The sequence below is a fragment of the Papio anubis genome, chromosome 15 (genome assembly GCF_008728515.1).
Source record: "Papio anubis isolate 15944 chromosome 15, Panubis1.0, whole genome shotgun sequence".
NCBI classification, from domain to species: domain Eukaryota; kingdom Metazoa; phylum Chordata; class Mammalia; order Primates; family Cercopithecidae; genus Papio; species Papio anubis.
This window is the reverse complement of record NC_044990.1, coordinates 19,835,229-19,853,808: the sequence shown is the minus strand read 5'-3', so window position 1 is coordinate 19,853,808 and position 18,580 is coordinate 19,835,229. Positions and strand designations below refer to the sequence as shown.

General features: G+C 35.9%; 1 protein-coding gene across 8 annotated transcripts in view; it reads right to left on the bottom strand.

Moving 5' to 3' along the window:
* The window catches only part of NAA16 (N(alpha)-acetyltransferase 16, NatA auxiliary subunit), a 66,251-nt gene that overhangs the window by 38,123 nt on the left and 9,548 nt on the right, over positions 1 to 18,580 (bottom strand). For 5 of the 8 annotated variants that reach the window (XR_639701.2, XR_639702.2, XM_003913809.2 and 2 more), the window contains 6 exons: positions 18,317 to 18,474; positions 15,967 to 16,101; positions 13,632 to 13,785; positions 9,709 to 9,828; positions 6,813 to 6,908; positions 1,090 to 1,196 (listed from right to left, as the gene is read on the bottom strand). Coding sequence is in view for 5 of the 8 variants with exons in the window: in XM_003913809.2 (XP_003913858.1) it covers positions 1,090 to 1,196; positions 6,813 to 6,908; positions 9,709 to 9,828; positions 13,632 to 13,785; positions 15,967 to 16,101; positions 18,317 to 18,474 (770 nt within the window). In the remaining 3 variants the exon portion in view is untranslated. The remainder of the gene's footprint in view (positions 1 to 1,089; positions 1,197 to 6,812; positions 6,909 to 9,708; positions 9,829 to 13,631; positions 13,786 to 15,966; positions 16,102 to 18,316; positions 18,475 to 18,580) is intronic. The other 3 variants (XR_002518324.1, XM_021929563.1, XM_021929566.1) reach the window with 1 other exon arrangement.

Sequence of the window (18,580 nt, the reverse complement as noted above, 5' to 3'; positions counted from 1 at the left end):
TATTTCCAACATTGTATTATTCACAATCAGTGCAAATTTACAAATTATTATGAATCAAAGCTAAATAAATAAAAAATGAAAGAAGCTTAACTAAAAATTGTTTTGGCATTTCTAATAAAATCTTTTCCTTATCCACTAGTAACTTTAAAAAACTGACTACGGAAAAGACAACAAGATTTTAGACTTTAAAAAGTAAGAAGCAACACTTGGAAATAAAAGTATAACTTGCTTTCTATTAACTTTTAATTGTCTTTCTAATTTAAGACCAAGATTTAAGTGCCTATTTTCTAAAAAAAATTTTTTTTTGAGACGGAGCCTCACTCTGTCACCCAGGGCTGGAGTGCAGTGGTGCGATCTCAGCTCAATGCAAGCTCCACCTCTCGGGTTCCCGGCATTCTCCTGCCTCAGCTTCCCAAGTAGGTGGGACTACAGGCGGCCACCACCATGCCAGGCTAATTTTTAAAATTTTTATTAGAGATGGGGTTTCACCATAGATGGTCTCGATCTCCTGACCTCGTGATCTGCCCGCCTCGGCCTCCCAAAATGCTAGGATTACAGGCGTGAGCCACCGCGCCTGGCCTATTTTCTAATTTTAAAAAGCAGAAAGACAATTCTTTATTCAAGAACTAGCTAAATCTGTATTTATTAAAATGCAGCCTATTGATTAAAACTAGTAATTTACACCAGTAATTTGACCAAACTGCATTTTACTGTTGCACTAACTCAATTACTCAAGCTCTAACTTTAAATGCATGCATAACTAATTTAAAAATCCATAATCGTACCATAAAATAATAATCATAGAATAAATATATACCTTTGGTAAATATGTCAAATTTAAAATGCTACTAAAAGAAGTATATCCATTAAAAATAAACAACCTTTATAATTTTAGTGCTTTCATAAACCCTCTTACTTTGATATCACTTATACTACAGGCATATAATTTCAGTACATTATTAGACTGAAAGTAAAGTAACATTACTAAAACAGAGAAAATGCTTAAGTAATAGCACATTATTTACATGGACATCTTTCTACAATTTAGTAAAAAGACTAAAGCAAATCTGAATAAATACCAAATTTTACCTTTTCTGTATTGTAATATAAAGATTTCAAAGTAGTAAACAAGGGTGGGCATCCTTTACTGAAGTTAACCCTCAGGAACTTATCCATTAGTTCTCTAAATCTTTCACCTAGAAACAAAAGCATACTTTATTATTCTTTGTTTCATGCAAACAATTCTTAAAATGATTTTCTAAGTAAAAATAAAGCTCCCTCAGAAACAATTATGCTCCTATCCAATTTATAAACCCAAAAAGTCAAACAGTTTTAAGTAGAGTAAAAGTTATCAACTATCCATTCTGAATTTAGCACAATATCAAATATCTTTCCTAATCTCTCACTGACCAGCACACTCAATCTACAGCTCAAAACCCTGCAGATATGTAAAAAGCACTCTGCAGCAGACTATTGTAACCAGCACTATATTCAAGTGATAGCCACAAGATCTTTTTAAACACTAAGTTGGTATTTGCAAATGTCTTCCCAAATCAATTTGTCATTTACTTCAACATTCATTCATTCATTCCACAATAATGTGTCAAGCACTTACTACATGCCAGGCACTGTTCTAGGTATTGGGGATATAGCAGTGATTAAAATTAAAAAAAAAAAAAAAATTAATTCTACCCTAGAGAACTTAACATCTCAGTGAGTGAGGCCAACAATAAAGTAAATTGATGTTAGACATTAGACTAAGCCCTGGGTATTCTAACATTAGAACTAAAATAAACAATCTGTTTGCAACATCAAGTACATAATTCTTTCATTGCTAAACCCCTACAAATGATTTTTGTCATCACCTTTTGAAAGCAGAGAGTATTCAAAGAATTTTAATTTTAAATACAGAGATATAAGAACTTTTTGACAGTATGGACTAATACATAAGGACATGGATTTACCTAATCATTTGGGGAAAAAAAAAAACACATATATGTCATGAACGATTTAGCCTCAAGTAGGATGATTGAAATGACCTCCTAAGATTTCTTAATGAATCACAACACTGCACAACAAAATCTAACAACCCAAAATGGTTATTTTTATTTGTTGTGACTGACCATGTTGAACAAAACATGCATGCATACTCAATATAATTAAATGTCATACAAAAATGTAACTCCATTAACTATAAAGACTGTATTCAGATAATCTCTAATCTCTTAGATCATACACAAAATACTGGGGTGTTTTTGTTTTTGTTTTGAGACAGAGTCTCACACTGTCACCCAGGCTGGAGTGAAGTGGTGTGGTCTCAGCTCACTGCAACCTCCACCTTCCAGGTTCAAGCAATTCTCCTGCCTCAGCCTCCCAAGTAGCTGAGACTACAGGCGTGTGCCACAACACCCAGCTAATTTTTGTATTTTTAATAGAGACGGGATTTCACCATGTTGGCCAGGATAGTCTCAATCTCTTGACCTCATCATCCACCTGCCTTGGCCTCCCAAAGTGCTGGCATTACAAGTGTGAGTCATCACGCCTGGCCAATACTGGTCTTTTGAAAAATCACAGATTACGAAGACAACATAAAACTTCATCCTGGGTTAAATTACACACCATTGCTTCTTTAAAAGTCAAAAACAGTTTCAGAGACGGCATCTTTCCAGTAATTCCTCTGGTGTACGACAAAAGCTAACAATATTGTGGGAGACAATAAGAGACGCTGTTTCTTAGAGGAATGCAGACTTCTCCACTTAATTGTGTGCAACCTTGGGCAAATAACTTGTCCATTAAAAACCTCAGTTTTATCACTGTAAAATGAAGGCAATACCATCACTGGCCTCAAGAGTACACTTGTATGGCTCAAACGAGGTAAGACATAACAATAAACAATGTCTTCCATATAGTAATCACTCAATAAATGCCTCATCTTCTCTGATATCTGACAGTTTTTATACTTTAGAGTTAATATTTTGTTTTCTATACTTGCAATCAACCGCTGAGAAAACAAGCCTTTTATCTACACGGCAGAAGCTACTCTGAACTCCTCCTTTGTCAACTTTCTCAGTCTATTCAGATCACATTGGCAAATCTGATTTATTAGACTGTGCAGGTATGAAAAAAATGACGAAGCTCTTTAAGTGCTGATCCAGGACTAATCTCCAAATACGGAGTTAAGTGGAAAGAAAACCCAGGTTCGCAGCAATCCATCAATCCATGCTACCGCATGTTTGCAAAAAGCAGGGTGCGGGGTGTGACCTTAAACAAATCTCCTACACACATTTTTGCTCACACATGCACAACATATTTGTAGAAGAATACACCATCAGCTGATCACAATGGATGTCTGCAGGGGAAGTAAAATTAGTTGCCAAGGGACAGACAAGAAAAAGACTTCATGAACTTATAAACTTTTTACCTAATTGGCAACTGTGTGAATTTATCACCTAAACAAGAAGCCGACACAGCTACCCAACTGCTTAGTCACACACCATATCCCCAAATTACTTATGATTTATCCATCTCATTTTTTTCATCAATTATTATGTGCCTCTTTAGCATTACTGCTCACAAAACAGGTTACCTGAATAATTCTCAGATAGATACATAGCATGATGTTCCCAAAACATGATGTCCCTGTTTATACTAATTCCTAAAATAATTAGTGTAAACAGCAAGAATAGTCTGTTTCTGATTCACTGGAAATCCATTCTAAATAATGGAGCAAAATTTAATTAGTATATTATGTTTAATACTCTGGATTATTTCCTTCCCTCTCTCTACCCTTCAGCCAGTGCATAATAGAACATGATGAATTGAACTAATTATTTTGAAAAGTACCTTTATCCCTTCATTATTTTTAGAGCACTTAATATTTTCGGGTGTTAGAAAATTTCCTTATTGTTCTGTGGTATGAAGCCCTTTTATCTAAAAAATGGAAAGGCTTTATCAAAACTTTCACCTTGCATTCTCAAGATGCATCATTTTTCTTGAGGAAGATCTTACTGCTTTTGATAATGCCAAAATGGTTTTCTAATTGATCATGAAAGCATTTCTAGACAGGCAAAAAAATCATGAAATATTTGGTTTTGCACAGATAAAATTAAATATTTGCATAATTTTATATATATTCACTGGAGCCTTGTAAATACACATATGTCAGAATCTCAAACTGATGATGACCTTGAAAGCCCATGCCATCAGACCCCTCCACTGAGACCTGTTTTGTAAAAAGACTTTTATGACATTTCAAAGACAGCATGTCCAAGAGTCTAGGATGGTTCCACTTTAACCTAGATCACACTTTACAGTAAAAAAAACTCTAGGCTCTTTCAGTAAAAATGTATTTCCTACCCTATACTGCCACGTATTGAGGGCTTTTAGCAAACTTATATTGCCTATGGAAATAAATGTAGGCAGTATAAATCTGAAGCTCCATGTTCCAAATGAGAAAAAGAGAACAAAGAAGTCTTGTTCGTAATCTTAAAGCTAAGCGAGGTTTCTTTCTTTCCCAAGAAGCATATGAATGCAGTTTAAAGCTCCCAAGGAAATATTCCCCCCCACACACAATATATTGTGAAACACAAAATATACGTTGAGACCAATAAAAGGAGGAGAAGTCAGGCACTAAAGACCACATATGGTATGATTCCATTTATTTGAAAGGTCCAAAAACAGGCAAATTCACAGGTACAGAAAGTAGACTGGTGGTTGCCAGCTACTATGGTTGAGGGGTGATAGAGAGTGAAATAGGTATGGGGTTTCTTTTTGGGGTCATGAAAAATTTCTGAAAGCAGACAGAGATGATCGTTGCACAACATGATTAATACACTAAAACACTGAATTGCACACTTTTTAAAAGTGAAGTTTATGGTATATGAATTATATTTCAAAAAAGCTATTATTTTTTAAAACAAAGAGGAGAAGGAAGAAATACAGAAATGTAAGCTTAAGCATCTTCCACAAGACACTTTTATTAGGGAAAATACTCCTCACTACGCATATACTCCCATCTTTGAAATTTACAAAGTGTATATTAAAAGCTCTGAGAAGTCCTATAGAAACCTGATAGCTGTGTCTAACCCAGTTTCCCAAACTTACTTGGCTGAAGAACAGCCCAAGCACAAGCACACCAACAACCTCCCCACCAAGCCTATTAATATCCACTTGGACTTCATGTTCCCTGGAAAACATTAGAGAAATTTGCTCCCTGTATTCTACAAAAACAAAACAAAACAAAAAAAAAATGGAGGATCAGAAGAATACTACTCTTCATATGTGGAACTGAAATGCAATAGTATAAAATGAATTTTTAAAATCAACTTCTATCTACTGTCTAATCAAATACATTTCTAAAGGGTATTTCACATATTTCACAAGCCAACTAAAAATTTTTAATTTTCATCAATCTTTTGGTAAAAATAAACTTATAACCCAAGAATTTAAACAAATATTTGCCACTCTGAGAATATAAAATATACTCCTCACCTCTCCAGAATACGTTTAAGTTATATTAGCTTTGTAGAGTCTGACTTGTATCAAAATACCAGAAGTCCCAATATACAATTCATAATCTCTAGTACTTACAACTAAAAATAAAGACTTCAACAAAAACATATACTTTTTAAAAAACTCAACAAAGATATTAGCTACCTGAAGAGCTAATATACTGTCCACCTCCTATGCAGCCCAAAAGTAAATGAGTTCAGCTACATACAATAACTCGACTCAAGGTCATGAATATCCTATTGTACAATAAAAGCAAATCACAGAATACGTACCAGAGTACTCCTAGTTATATAAAGTACAAAAGCTGTTTTTATTTTCAGGAATACAAAATACATGGAGCTCTAAAAATAAAAGTAATGGCATGATAAAAAGCAAAACTCAGGAAAGTGGCTAACCGAGGGAATGATGACATTCTGTTCTTAAAACACCGTGGTGGGTGCAAATAGCTCACAACTATTTCTTTGAATGTATGCTCAAAAAAGAAGATATAAAACTTCAAAACTATAGCTTGAGCCCAGGGGTTTGAGGCTGTAGTGATTGTGCCACTACACTCCAGCTTCAGCCTGGTAACAGGGCAAGACCTTGACTCAAAAAAAAAAAAAAAACTTCAAAACTTTTACCACTCAAATCATGATACTACATATAATTTGTCACTAATTACAGGGAATTTACCTTCTAAATATGGTGCTTTTTTAAAAGTCACATAAGACAAGCAGTTTTTCTACCAATACATAATATTTGCACATACTTAGGCAGTACATGATATCTTGTTACATACACAGAACGTGTAATGATCAAGTCCGGGTATTCAGGGTATCTATCGCCTTGATTACTTATCATTTCTATGTGTTGGGAACATTTCAAGTCCTCTCTTTTGCTATCCTGAAATATACGATATATTGTTCTTAACTACAGTCCCCTTACTCTGCAAACACTGAAACTTATTCCTTCTATCTAACTGTATGTTTGTACCCATTAACCAACCTCTCTTCATCTCCCCCCTACACCCCCCTTGCCAGCTCTGGTATCTATCATTCTACTTTCTACCTCTATGAGATCAACTTAAGAAAAGCAGTTTTATATTTATATAGATAACTTCAAATATTAAAATCAACATTTAGCTACACATTGAAGTATAACACTCTTATTAACAGATAAATAATAAATTCACAACTGTTCACTCCCAACTCCAAGACTGCTGTAGACATAAACTCCCTAACAGAAACACGTTTCCAAAATATAAATTAACATTGAGTAATTTCGGCAAATAATTAGTATTATAAAAGACATCCTAATATTACCTGGGACAAGAGTCAAAGGTAATCTTCTGGGTGTAATTGCTTTGGGGTGCTGCTTACTAATTTCTTCATAAATTTGAAGCCTCTCTTCCAAAGTGCCTATTATCAGTAAATATGGGTGAGATTCATAGCATCAAAACTTTTATCCATGGTAAAATGCTAACAAACTTTTAAAATGTTGTTGTAAATAAAACTGCATTAACAATATTAAAGCTGCTTTCAATTTTGGCAAAAATGACATGTAAAACTCTGTGGTGGCGAAATACTATAATCAGTTAAGTCACTGTTTTTAAACTCATCTCCAGAGAAATCCAAAACTTGTTTCATTGCAAGATTCTAAATACAACCCAAATCACATATACAAGCCATCACAGACTCAAGATATGCTGCACTTCTCTATATTCCTTTAGCATACAACTCATGGAAAAGAAAATCTTTTTATAATGTATCTCTAATAACATATCTTACGTAAACACTCTGAACCAAAGAAACCTACATATATCCCCATAAAAGCCTATAATGTCTGTTGATTAGGCTCAAAGGAGCAACAGTTTTAGGATTATGATTGCAAATGTTTAAAATATAAAAAGATAAACTAAACTTCCATGTTAACATTAACACTTAAAATCTTCAATGAAAGTCCATTATCCTTCCAAAAGACAAAATTATACTTCTAACAGAAAGTTGTATCTTCCCTCCCAAGAGTCACCTAATTTTACAGTACCACATAAAGGATGTATCTATACATAAACTACTTGTTACTCTGAAACAACAATATGCAAGCAAACAGGATCTGGGTGTAGTTTATCTTTCTAAAATAATGTCCTGCATAATTCACAAGAAGAGATTTATAAGCTATAAGATAATTTATAGTGGAATTTTAAGAAAAAGCAAACCTGTTTTAGAACTATAACGTTTTAAGTAGATCTTAATCCAAATTCTGTCGTCTAAACCACAGAAAAATAACTATCCTAAGAATAACCCTGGGTGCTAGCAGACAAGGTATCTCTGTAGTGAATGTAGTGTTTATAAGTATTGACACTCAACATTAATATCAAGCATCAAGATTGTAAACACCATGCTTGAAGAGGTGTGATCTTGTTTAGACTCATTCCTTCCCCCAATAATATGTTTTGGAGCTCCAATTTGGTTGGATTTTAAGACCAAAGATATGTGTGGGGGGGAAAAAAAACCCTCACTCTCTGTTAGTAATTTGGAGACTTCACAAAATATTAAAGACCCTTATACTAATATATAAATCCTACTGCATATAAATATTTTAAAAATACTCTCATATTCATGCCTCATCTTAGAGAAAGACAAGCACCAAGTATGAAAAAAATTCTCCACTACCCTAGATATAACAAGCCGTATAAATGTAATCAAATTAAGACAAAACTAAACAAATTCAATATCCTACTTAAAGTCACAAGTTGAAGCTCCAGAACTTACTATGAGGAAGGAAAGGTCATAAGTTACCTAAAACAATAAAGTAGTGTAATTAGTTTTGTAATCAATACATTTTATAGTAACCAAGAATCCTGATATATGGAACATATTATTCATTTTAGTAAAACATTAAAATATTTTTATTAATTGTAATGTTACTACTTTAAAGAAAAATCATAGTTAACCCATGTTTTCAACCTTCATGCATATGAATTTTGCTGTTTTCTTCAGATTATTACTTTAATCAATATTGTGATTTTAATCATTTTCTTAAAAATATTTAAGAAAATAAACTTTTAACAATTTGCAGTGTAAAATTTTAAACATAAAAAGAACATCTGAATTAATACTAGTGAGGATACAACAATTAAACTTTTCTTATAGCTTATACTACTATAAATGAATGTGGGTAGCTACCTGTTTACCAAACTTTTTTTTTTTTTTTTTTTTTTGAGACGGAGTCTCGCTCTGTTGCCCAGGCTGGAGTGCAGTGGCCGGATCTCAGCTCACTGCAAGCTCCGCCTGCTGGGTTTACGCCATTCTCCTGCTTCGGCCTCCCGAGTAGCTGGGACCACAGACGCCCGCCACCTCGCCCGGCCAGTTTTTTGTAGTTTTTAGTAGAGATGGGGTTTCACCAGGTTAGCCAGGATGGTCTCGATCTCCTGACCTCGTGATCCGCCCGTCTCGGCCTCCCAAAGTGCTGGGATTACAGGCTTGAGCCACCGCGCCCGGCTTTACTAAACTTTTTAAATTTAAAAATTCTAAAAAAAAAATAAATAAATAAATAAAATTCTGCTGTTTCAACATCTTTGAGCCAGTTTCATAATTATTTCAGGAATACATTTATCCATGAGTAAATATGATTTTAGGAATATTAACAGTTCCTACCAACACTTAATTATGAAAAATTACAAAAGTCTTGGACTCACACTAGATTTCTAAAAAGGGTCAAAGTTACCTAATTTCAAAGGAAGATATGTAACATTTTGCTCTACAAAAATTAGCCTAGTTTGAAATCAAAGCAAATACCCTCAACAGTAATTGTTTAGCCCAATTATTATTTAGAGGTTGACGGTAATGAATGTCTAATGGTTTTAAAATATTAAATAGTTACAACACTTCCCAGAAAGGGAATGCTCATTTTCTTTCCCATGTCTCTACTCTAAATTGGTATTTTTTTTTGTTTTGGTTTTGCTTTGTTTTGTTTTTGCCTCACCTCCCAACACCATCACAGGTAAGGGGTCAAGGGACCTAAAATATCTGCAAGCACTTACACTTAAGTGTAACTATTTGAATTCATTTTCACTCCCATGTTTAACCTATAATTTTACTAAATGGAAAAATGAATACTAATGCTAAAATTGTTTGTTCTCAAGTATTATTACAACTTTACATTTTATTATACTTCAAAACAGTAGTTATGAGAAAAAGGAGAAAAATCATTACATACTAATTTGTAGAGCTTTTTCCAAGCCTTCATAATAACACCAATTTTCTGCATTCCGATCAATCAAGTTTTTGAACACTTCACTGGCTTCTTTTAATCTTCCCAATTTCAACAGTATTTCCCCTGAAATTAAGTTTAAAGACATATTCATTTTAAACATTACCTATCTATCCGACCCCAGGGACTCCACTAAGCATTATCAATGAAGAGATGGTTAAAAAGACAGAACTCTGTATGCTTCCCCTTTGGACGTGTAGCAGTTTATGCAACTAAGCATAGCTTGCCTTCAGAAGCTTGCCTTCAGAAGTGAACCTTCATTTTTGGCTCCCTCTTACACTCCAAACACATACGTAGGACATTAATTTGTTAGTAAAAAAAACTTTTGCATTACACACATATCATACCCTTTCAAATAACTAAAGACACACACAAACACATCAAAATTAGACTGGCAAATAATTCTAGGGAACATTCCTATCTTCCTACTACAAGATTTGAATATATCTTTCCTATCAGTTCATGTATTAATTCTCCACTCAATTCTCATTGTTTCCTTTCAAGATCACTAAAACTGGAGAAGTTTAACTCAGTGAAATTATAACACTAAACACCGCTTTATAATAGGAAACCACACAAGCCACGTTCATGTACAGATTAGCTGAGTGGGTCGGTAAAAGGTCAAATCCTTTTACTAAGCCACACAAATTAGTAGGAGGTGTGGAGAATGAGGACCCAGACCTCTCTAATACGATGGAAACACACCTAATCCAAGATAAAGGGGAGAGTCTCAAAAAAGAACATACCTCAGCTTCCTGCCCTCAAAATTACTCATTCCCCAAACAATCTATTTCAAACAACCCTTTAAAATGTCTTCAAGTCATCCTATTTCTCCTTTCATCATGTTGGAGGAGGCAGTACATTATAGCAGGTTTTATGTACTATTATTTTACTATTTTTATATATCACTCAAACTCTACAATTAGACTGAACTAGGAATAATTACCAACTCCACCACTAACTAGCTTTGTGACGGGGAGAAAAGTGGGTAGTTAGCACATTGCCTGTCACATAATGAATACATATAAATATCTGCTACTGAAAACTTTAAATGTGCCCAATTCCTCCACGATTATCTTCTGGCCAATTGTTACCCTGCTTATCCCAGATATAATAAGACAACAGCATATTTTTCATTTTCGAAAAACATCTGTTACTTGCTACTACCAGGAAGCAAAGGAATGCATAGGACAAATATATATATATATACACATACACACACACACACACACACACACACACCCCTACATATTCATACATAAGCAGAAATCTCCAACTTTTAAAGCTTTTTAAAGGATCGTAAAAAGTTAATGACCACAAAGAAAACTGTGTGAATATCAAAGGTCTCTGGACCTGCAAAGTTCAGTGAAAATCTAAAAATAATACCATGATCTGTCTCTGTAGATAATACAAAGCATGAGCTATGTATTCAAATTAATGGCCCCCAAATTACCCTCACTAGCAATATAAGGATAAAGGTGACTATAGGCAATCTGCAGATTTATTTTTGTTTTTTGAGACAAGGTCTTGCTCTGTCATCCAGGCTGAAGTGCTAGTGGCACAATCACAGCTCACTGCTGCCTCAACCTCCCAGGCTCAGGCAATCCTCCCTTCTCAGTCTCCCAAATAGCTGGGACCACAGGCATGAACCACCATACCCAGATAATTTTTATTTTTTTTTGTTTGTTTGTTTGAGACGGAGTCTCGCTCTGTCGCCCAGGCTGGAGTGCAGTGGCCGGATCTCAGCTCACTGCAAGCTCCGCCTCCGGGGTTTATGCCATTCTCCTGCCTCAGCCTCCCAAGTAGCTGGGACTACAAGCGCTCACCACCTCGCCCAGCTAGTTTTTTTTTTTTGTATTTTTTAGTAGAGACGGGGTTTCACCGTGTTAGCCAGGATGGTCTCGATCTCCTGACCTCCTGATTCGCCTGTCTCAGCCTCCCAAAGTGCTGGGATTACAGGCTTGAGTCACCGCGCCCGGCCCCAGATAATTTTTAAATTTTTTGTAGAGATGGAGTCTCACTATGTTACCCAGGCTGGTCTTGAAATCCTGCACCTCAAGCAATCCTCCCGCCTCAGCCTCCCAGTGTTGGGATTACAGGTGTGAACCACCATTCACGGCCTATACTAACTTGAATTAATTTCACTGTACCATATTTACTTTTCAAAAACTGCATTCCCTATTTGTTTTTATTTTTAAGATTAAATAATCTAACAACTGCATTCCCTATTTTTTTTTAAGATTAAATAATCTAACTTATGGATTATATTGAATGCATTTCCTATTGATGCTACAGGACAAATATCAAGAAAGAGAAACAGCAACCCAAGGGAGTTAAGATTTAATCACGAAACGACAATAATATTTCAGAAAGGAAAAATAATTGCCTTTTTTCCTCTTTGCTCCCATCAGTAAGTAATGGAACAAGATAGAAATCAGAATATTTAATTATTTACCCATATTTTATCAATAACTTTTAAAAGTGTCATTAATATTGGTATTAATATTAATTACAATAAAAACTAAATCACTCATGTGCTACACATTAACCAGAAAGAGTATACTGGTTAAAAGTAAGAAGCTCATGAAATGGGCATAGGAAAAAGGGCATATATTACTAAGTGAAAGAAGCCAATCTTTCTCAGGCAAGAAATGATCTGGCAAAAATAAAACCACTCTGAAAAGGCTACATACTGTATGATTGCAACTATATGACATTTTGGAAATGGCAAAACTATGCAGAGGGTAAAAAGATCAGTGGTTGCCAGGGGTTTGCAGGAATGAGGGATGGAAAGGTGAAACAAAGGATGTTTAGGGCAGTGAAACTACTTTGTATAATACTATAGTGGTGAATACATGTCATTATACATTTGTCAAAACCCACAGAGCATGACAGTGGGAAAGGCTGTGGGTATACAGAGATATATGGCAACTCTCTGTACCTTTTTCTAGATTTTACTGTGAATCTAAAACTGTCCTGAAAATGTCTATTTTTTAGAAAAAAGTAAGGGCTCTGAAGTCAGAAGGATGTGTTGATGTGCTTGGAAACTATAACTCTACCACTTAAAAAGCTGGATGACTTTGGGCAAGTCCTTTACCTCTCTAAGCCTCAGTCTCTTCCACTATAAAATGGGGTTAATAAATAGTATCCATCTTAAAAGTGCTAAAAAATTAAATGAAATAAAGCAGTTTAAGCAATTACCATGCTCAAATAGAAGGAGAGTTTTAAAATATATATTAGCTATTATTTTTATTAAGCTTCAGACTTCAGAGGTCCTACAACTGTATGAAACTTTAGTTCTAAACTATTATTTTAGCTGGACATTCAATTTAATACAATATTGCTCAGGTAAAGAGAACTAATGAGCAAAGCTTTGTGAAAATTTTTTTTGACCCTTTGTTGATGAATGCTGTTAAAACTATAGGGATCCTGTCTTCATAATTAGCCCATAATGAAAATAAATGACCTCTGTGTTCATGATGACCCAGTATCATCAATTATGGTTCTCACTGTATTTAATTAACTACATATGGATATACAGAGATACATATTCAATATGAAGGCAGAATAATATACCGCTTAAGGGAATGAAATCTGGATTCAAATCCAGCACTCTCCAGTTTACTAAACTGTATGACTTGGGGTTAGTCAATCTCTCAGTTCCGCAGTTCCCCTCATCTCCAAAATAGATATAATAACTACAACATAGAGTTGTTATGAGGATTAAACTAGTTAATAATGGCTTAATAATAAAGTGTTTGGAAACTTGCCAGATACATAACAAGTGTCATGTAAGACTTAGGAGAGAATAAAATATGTAGCTTTTTGTTTTCTGTTTGAGGCCATTAAAAAAAGGGAAGCCAACTTACCTTTAATTTCTTCCACCAAAAGTTTATCACATATTTGTTTCTCATATGTTTCTATATGTTCCAAAGACTCCTGAAATAGATCTGCCTCTCTCATCACTTGATTCTGGTATAGTATCAGTTCACTATATTCATAATCTATTTTGTTTGGAGGAACCTGAAAAAAAATGACCAAATTACTTTATTTGTATAATTATATAAAGCACTTACAGACCTTTAATTAAACTGCCTTCTCAGGAGAGTCATTCGCACAAACAAGAAGGCAACCCACAAGCAGATACAAACAGAAGAGTGATTAACAGCACCAAAAATGAATGCATTATTTAAAACAAATAATGGGGTGGGACTTCTGTCTACCCGCAAGTGATACAGGTCAACAAATCCTAAATACAAATATAAAAATGGTTGAAATACTACAGGATCTACAAAAAAAAAAAAAAAAAAAACCTACTAGAATTAATAAAAGTGTTTAGCAAGGTCACAGAATAAAAGATCAATGAAAAATTACAGGTATACCTTGGAGATACTGTGGGCTTGGTTCCACAATGTCACCACAATGAAGTGAGTGACATAATTTTATGGTTTCCCAGTGTATTTAAGTTCCATTGGCCAGGCACGGTGGTGCACGGCTGTAACCCCAGGTCTTTGGGAGGCTGAGGTGGGTGGATTACCTGAGGTCAGGAATTCAAGACCAACCTGGCCAACGTGGTGAAACCGCGTCTCTACTAAAATACAAAATTAGCGTGGCGTGGTGCGCATGCCTGTAATCCCAGCTACTCAAGAAGCTGAGGCAGAAGAATCGCTTAAGCCCGGAGGTGGAGGTTGCAGTGAGCTAAGATCTTGCCACTGCATTCCAGCCTGGGCAACAAGAGTGAAACTCAGTCTCAAAAAAAAAACTAAACTAAAAAAGTTTTATTAACACTATACTATAGTCTATTAAACATGCAGCAGCATTATGTCTCAAAAAACCAACGTTGCCAGGCACAGTGGTACACCCGTAGTCCCAGCGATCCTCCTGCCTCATACCTCAGTCTCTGGAGAAGTCCTAGCTAGGATTTCAAGTCCTAGTCGTAGCCTAAGAGTTCAAGACTGTAGTGCATAGCCACAGCACTTCCGCTCTGGCAACACAGTCAGACCCTGTCTCAAAAAAAAAGTAAAGAAAAGAAAATAGAAATTGGCCAGGCACAGTGGCTCACACCTGTAATCCCAGCACTTTGGGAGGCCGAGACAGGTGGATCACAAGGTCAGGAGTTCAAGATCAGTCTGGCCAACATGATGAAACCCCATCTCTACTAAAAATACAAAAATTAGCCAGGTCCAGTGGCAGAGGCCTGTAATCTCCGCTACTCAGGAGGCTGAGGCAGGCAGGGTAACTGCTTGAACCTGGGAGGTGGAGATTGCGCCACTGAACCCTAGCCTGGGCGACAGAGCAAGACTCTGTCTCAAAAAAAAAAAAAAAAAAGAAAGAAAGAAAGAAAGAAATTGCAAGCACCTAAATTTAACCATCAAAATGTCGTAATTTTGTGTTTAAAGGAAAGTTTTTTATCAAGTCCACCAAATGTGATACAGTACTATCTTTCGGTCAGAACTTGATTCTTGGATAAAAACAAAGAACCACTCTAATCAAGAATTCTCTGGTGTGAGGTAAAAAGCTAAAAACCTAAGTAAAGACGGCGGCCTTACTACACAGTTTATTTCCTCCCTTAAGAGAGTAAAAATAGCAGATTAAAAAACATAAAAACCCATAAATAGAAGATACTATATAAGATTTCAACAAATTTCTAGAAAACAGAATGCAAAGGAATAAGTGAAACAGGATGGAAGAAGCCCAATTCTAGAGCATCTACAAAGAGGAAATTACTACGGAGAATGCCTACCTGTTCTGGAAAACTCCAGACAGGGTCAAGATTATGAAATGACAGATAAACAGAGGAGTGGAAAAGAGACTCAAGGTTGGGGATTAACTCTAAGTGAAGTGACTCAATCCGCACCATCTCCATCAACTTGCAGCTGAATCCACATGTAGAATACTCTCCATTGAAACGTGGAGGCAGGCGTGATGGCTCACGCCTGTAATCCCAGTACTTTGAGAGGCAGGATGATCATTTGAGCCCAGGAGTTCGAGACCAGCCTGGGCAACATAGCAACACCCCGTCTCTCAAAAAAAAAAAAAACCAGAGAGAAGAAAAATCCTACATTTTAACTGTTTCCAATTATGTAAAAAAGTTTTCCAGTTTTCCATAGGTCTCAAATACTTCAAGTCACATTTGAGGGCAGGGACAATTAAGAAGTCAACTACTCCGTTTGTGAAGGTAGAAGAAAACGTTAAAATTCTTACTTGCTGAGTTTGTCTAAATTCTTCCAACAGTTTTAGGGCCATATCATAATCTTTCAGCAAATGGTATGCAATAGCATATCCAATCCACGAAGCACGCTGTGTGGGGCGCAACTGAAGAAGTTGGTATCTTGTCTCCTAAAAAAACACATTTTAACTTGCTAAACATTCTCATTATTTCATTAAAGAAAACAATCTAACCTTTAACACATTTCTAATGAACTATATCAACAAAGATCAGTTTCAGCATAAAATAAAAGTACTTTTTATGTTTCTTACCTAAATTACTAAAGTTCTAGAATATCCTGTAATAGTCACTGTGAGGCTGTCACTGAAACATCTTTGGGGCCCATGCCTTTGGACTCCCTTATTAAATTACCTTTAAATAATGAGTTTTGTTTTTTTTTTTTGGTAACTAAACATTCTGTAAGAAGACTAAGATGGTTTTTTTTAAAACCACATTTTGCTACTTATAAAACTATTATATGAATTACATGCATTTACAGTGTAAATACATTGTAATAATTGGCCAGACACAGGACAGACACAGCCAGGGGAAACACCCAAACATCTCACTACCCCTTATTTTTACTGTTGCATCTCTGTCATTCCCAAATCCTTTATTAAAGCGTAGGTCAGTATTATTTTCTCTGCCAACTCTTGGCGTTACCCTGGGCAAATGCAAAACTAATGTGTATCACCCATCCCACAATCTATCCTCTAAGTCCCAAGATTTTCTAATCTTTAATGATTTTCTCCTCCACTCCATTCAGAGGCCCACTCCCACAGCCATACCCTACGAGTTACTGCCACCCAGAAATCATAAATTTAGGTATCTCACTCTCTACCCACAGCTCCCATGCTGCCAACACTATCATTTGGTGACATTCCTACCCTTGTTCTTTGACACCACCAGCATCTATACTTCCTGGGTCCTTCACACTTTCACCACCAGCTCTCCTTTTTTTCTTTTAGAGACAGAGTCTCCCTATGTTGCCCAGGCTGGACTTAACTCCTGACCTCAAGCGATCCTCCTACATCAGCCTCTCACGTAGCCAGGATTAAGACATATAATACCAGGCCTAGCTCTCTTTCAACTTAATTTATTTCACAATCCACTTTAGCAACCATTGTTTGGCCAATATTCTTAATTTCTATGCCTCATTCCTAAAGATAACTGATTTTAACTCCAACCGCATCTAAGCTGCTAAGCACAGCTGAAGAAAAAAATACACACTTTGAAGAGTCGTGCCATTATTATTACTAAGTTCAGCAGACCCCTTAAAGTGGCTGCAAAAATCTAGGCATGGGGTATGAGGGCTTATATGGCAGTAGAGGGCAAAAGAAGTGTATAAATAATGTATTTAAAGAAAACTGTTAGAACCTAGTGGCCTCCTTCTCATAAGAAAGTAAGAGAATTCCATGTTGGACATAGTGATTCTACAATACTAAGTGGAATAAGCACATGGAGATGTCCAGGAGAGAGTTGAAGATGCAAATCTGAAGAGGTCTGAACTACAGAAAGACTGATTTATGGCAACCCTTCTAACATTTTTAAAATATCTACTAACCAATAATTTTTAAAAGCTACTTTTATGTTTAGGTTTCAATTATAAAAGCCCTATTAGTTTACCAAATTTGTAAACATCAAACCTACAAATAATCTAGTATAGCAGCTGCACACAGATATTCCAGTTAAACAGCTATGGCTAGGCATAGTGGGTCATGCCTATAATCCCAGCACTTTGGGAGGCTGAGGTGGGAAAATCACTGGAGCCTAGGAGTTCAAGACTAGCCTGGGTAACATAGCAAGACCTTGTCTCTTTTTAAAAAATAATTAATGAATTAAAAATGTTTTAAAAACCAGTTTTGTTTTTGTTTTTTGAGAAAAAGTCTTGCTCTGTTGTCCACGCTGGAGTGCAGTGGCACAACCATGGCTCACTGGAGTCTCAACTCTTAGGTTCAAGGGATCCTCCTGCCTCAACCTCCTGGGTAGCTGGGACTGCAGGTGTGAACTACCATGCCCAGCTAATTTTCTTATTTGAAGAGACAGAGTCTGGCCTATGTTGCTAAGGCTGGTTTCTAACTCCTAACCTCAAGCGATCCTCCCACCTCAATCTCCCAAACTGCTGGGATTACAGGCGTGCGCCACCGCACCCCACCAGTTATCCTTTTTTGATACTCAAGTAAAAAGTGCCATAACTATGACTGAGGAGGAAGGTCCCAGTCTAACACCTTCTAACAAACAATCAAATCTATGTGATCTTGGCTTATGCTCACCTCATTCTGAATTCACATGCTCTTAAATTATATCTACTGTAAAGTCACATACATTTAAGAATGAAGTACTTACTCGGTAACCTTCAAGGTCTCTCATTTGGATCTGCAACAGTGAGAGATCCCTCAAAATTTGCAGGTTATCTTTATCTAATTTGAGGGCATTTCGGTAACATTTTATAGCTTCATCGTATTTCTTATCAGAACGCTGCAACAGTCCATATACATGCCAACCTATTAAGTTAAGGAAACAAAGACATATACAGACACTAGAATACACTATGCTACATATCTAATATAAAACTTACATTAAGGAAATGGTATTTTGCCTGGAATTTGT